The sequence below is a fragment of the Poecilia latipinna genome, unplaced genomic scaffold, assembly GCF_001443285.1.
Source record: "Poecilia latipinna isolate Pla-1442-1.1 unplaced genomic scaffold, P_latipinna-1.0 Scaffold242, whole genome shotgun sequence".
In the NCBI taxonomy this organism is placed as follows: Eukaryota; Metazoa; Chordata; class Actinopteri; order Cyprinodontiformes; family Poeciliidae; genus Poecilia; species Poecilia latipinna.
Window position 1 is genome coordinate 342,123 of NW_015112858.1, and position 3,033 is coordinate 345,155.

At 42.7% G+C, this 3,033-nt stretch overlaps 1 protein-coding gene across 3 annotated transcripts in view; it reads right to left on the reverse strand.

Annotated features, from left to right (window-relative positions):
* The window catches only part of pla2g3 (phospholipase A2 group III), a 22,061-nt gene that overhangs the window by 6,309 nt on the left and 12,719 nt on the right, over positions 1-3,033 (reverse strand). For all 3 annotated transcript variants that reach the window (XM_015032480.1, XM_015032478.1, XM_015032479.1), the window contains 2 exons: positions 1,346-1,692; positions 1,121-1,250 (listed from right to left, as the gene is read on the reverse strand). In XM_015032480.1, coding sequence (XP_014887966.1) covers positions 1,121-1,250; positions 1,346-1,692 — 477 coding nt within the window. The remainder of the gene's footprint in view (positions 1-1,120; positions 1,251-1,345; positions 1,693-3,033) is intronic.

Genomic DNA, 3,033 nt, shown 5'->3' on the forward strand with positions numbered 1-3,033 from the left:
AAAACAAAACAAAAAAAAAAAGCTCAAAAGTCTGTTAAAACAAGCTGACAGACTGATAACCTGTGTGATACTGCGGCTCTACGGTAACGTTCAGAGACCTGAAGGCCTGTCAGAGAGCAGAGAGCTGCCGTCTTACATAAGCTGGTGAATGTTTACACTGGCCCTGGCCTAGGTCTGTGTTATGAAATGTCTCCCCACGTCTGATTTGTTTAAGCAGCCACACACACACGCACACACACAGATGCACACAGAAAGGGGAGTGTTCTGTTACCACTAGGTCTGATGTTGCTTTGCAAAAATTAAGGTTCAATATTTTAGAGATGATGTACGAGTTGGTACTTTATTATTAATACATACTGAGACCACACTGATGTGCTGAAGTATTTTTACCCCTAAAACTTTTTCAGTTTCTGTCGCATTACAGCCACAAACTTTATTATACTTTAATGGGGATTTTGTGTGTCAACAACTGCAAACAGACGAAGACATCATCGAACATAAAATGAAAATAAGCCATAAAAACAGTTTCTCCCATTTAAGAGCAGACTAAATATGTGTTAGAAGGTGGAACCGAAACGTAGCTTACTGGCCAATGAACGGACCGATTAACCAAGTAACTAAAAACCTGGACTCCCCACCAGTCTGAATCAGGAGTCACGTTGACCAAATATTTTTCATCTTTGACTGTTTTTTGTTGTTTTAAACGCTGACAAAAAAAAAAAAAAATCTTAAGCCCATTGGTCACTGTGACGGATTACACACACCTGACCTGCTGCCTCTGTTGGGGAAATATAAGATGTTAAACTTAAGATGTTAAACTTAAACACTGAGTTTGTTTACAGTAAACTGTGTGTTTTCCTGCTGACGTTACTTTCAAGTAGTTTCAAAATATGACACTTAAACACCACTCTGCATTTCAAAATCCAAATACTTTTTTTTTTTAGTTTGCTACTCCTGTAAAGTTAAACTCAATAACCATAATGGCACTGATGTGATGCAAGTTAATTAGAAATAACACCAATTGCATCTGGTGTGGGGGGGGGACCTAAATGAAAATCTGTTAAAAGGTTTGGGCCGGCCCTGGACACAGACGTTAATGTGAAAACATGGCTGGACTTACCTGGCGGTGCAGTTGCAGTGATAAATCGTTCCTGTCTCCGTGTTGTGGAGACCATATTTCCTCTGCTGCGGTAGGATCTTGTTCTTACACTCATCAAGTTCTTTGTACAGAACACAAGACCTGTCCTCCTCTGTGGATGGGATACAAACATCAGGGGGGATTTCAGTTTCAGTAACGGAGTGTAAAACTAAACCGACTGCGCCAGGCACCATCAGGTTGAAGTACCTGTAACGGCGTTGTGCTGCCCAACCACAGCGACCAGCGTGGAGGGTACAACGTTCCCCAGGCCATCTCTCCGCACAGTCGATCCTGACGCCTCGGCGTCTGTGGAGTTCGTAGCTTCAGTCGCTGCGGTGACGGAGGGAATGGGAGAGGATGCAGGGACCGTGTCCGTGGCAGCGGTGGAGGACAGCAGGTGCGGACGTGACGCGTTTGTTTCCTGGAGTTGTGCAGATGCGGTGGAGTTGACGTCGGAGCAGGTGCTGTTGACGCAGCCCTCTTGGGACTCGCTGGACTCGTACAGCGTGGGTGAGTGGACGTCAGCGTACAGCGCCATCTGAGTCTTTTTACACCTGTGAGGTCAGAGCAGAGGGAGAAATGACGAGAGGGAAAAGAGAAAGGTTGACGGACACATAGTGAAATTATTCTACGCAGGAACATTTAAGGTAACCAATAAGAACACTTTGAGTCGCCCTCCAAGGCTAAACAACTGCTCAGAGACAGTCTTCACAAATGTCTGAAATGAAAATCTCACACAGAAACTGCCAGAAAGAAGTTGGGAAAGTCTTCTGGATGCATATATCCAAAGATCTCAGAGAAGACCTGCACTGTCAGGTGAAAGGAAATTGGTTAGGATGTTCGTCCAGGCAGGACTCCACTGTCTGGGTCATTTTCCAAAGACGAGCAACATCACCGTCGACTGATGGGTGCCAAACCTGCATTAACTCACCACTTTAACCTCAACTTCAAATTCAAGCTTAAGGTGGCCACTTTGACAAGATGAAGATTAAGGCTTTGTCAACTGAGAAAAAAACTTGCCAGTTGACAACAATGAGACGATGTACATCTACTGTCAAACATGGAGGTGGTAGCATCCTGCTGCGGGGGGATACGGAGGAAACCCGCCTATTGGTGGTTCGGAGTTTGTGGAAATGATCAAAATTTACAGAAATTTTAGGGAAGATTTGCAGAAAATTTATCTATTTGCGTTCTTTTCTTTTTTCTTGTGGAGCATATCTGAAACAGTCGAGAGAAAATGCAGCTCAGGAAGCTAGAATACGTAGGCGCAACGCTACCTGACACGCTATTGGCTGATGTTTGCAAAGCTGCTAATTCAGGAGCATCATTCATTTTTCTTGGTGCTAATTGGCACCAAGTGCTGAAGTGGTTTCTAGTGTATGCATATTGCATATTAAGGTACATTTTGCTGCTTGAACTATTGAAATATGAACATACAAGACTTTTCAGAAGGAGTCCTAAATACTCAAATTTTTTGGGTGGCTGTACTGTAGTTACTAACCTTTGCGATTATCAGCGATGCATTTACTGTATATCCAACATAATCCCCAGAGACATGAATGAAGTGTGACACCAATATAAGATCAGTTTGCTGCAGATTTAGCTTTTAGTAATGGCATTAACGTACTTATGTTTTCTTTCAAAGTACTGTCATTGTCCAAGTACATGCAAAATTGATTCTTTACACACACTAAAAATAAAAAAACAAAAAGCTCATTGGATAACTTTGTTTGTCTGTCCAAAAGTTCTGGCCAGTTCCTTGAACTGCTTTTGAAACGTTTCTTTCTAGAAACTGAGATCAATGCTCTCAAAGTATTGCTACAACCCCTGGCAAAAAGTATGGAATCACCAGTCTTGGATGAGCACTCATTCAGACATTTCATGCTGTAAAACAA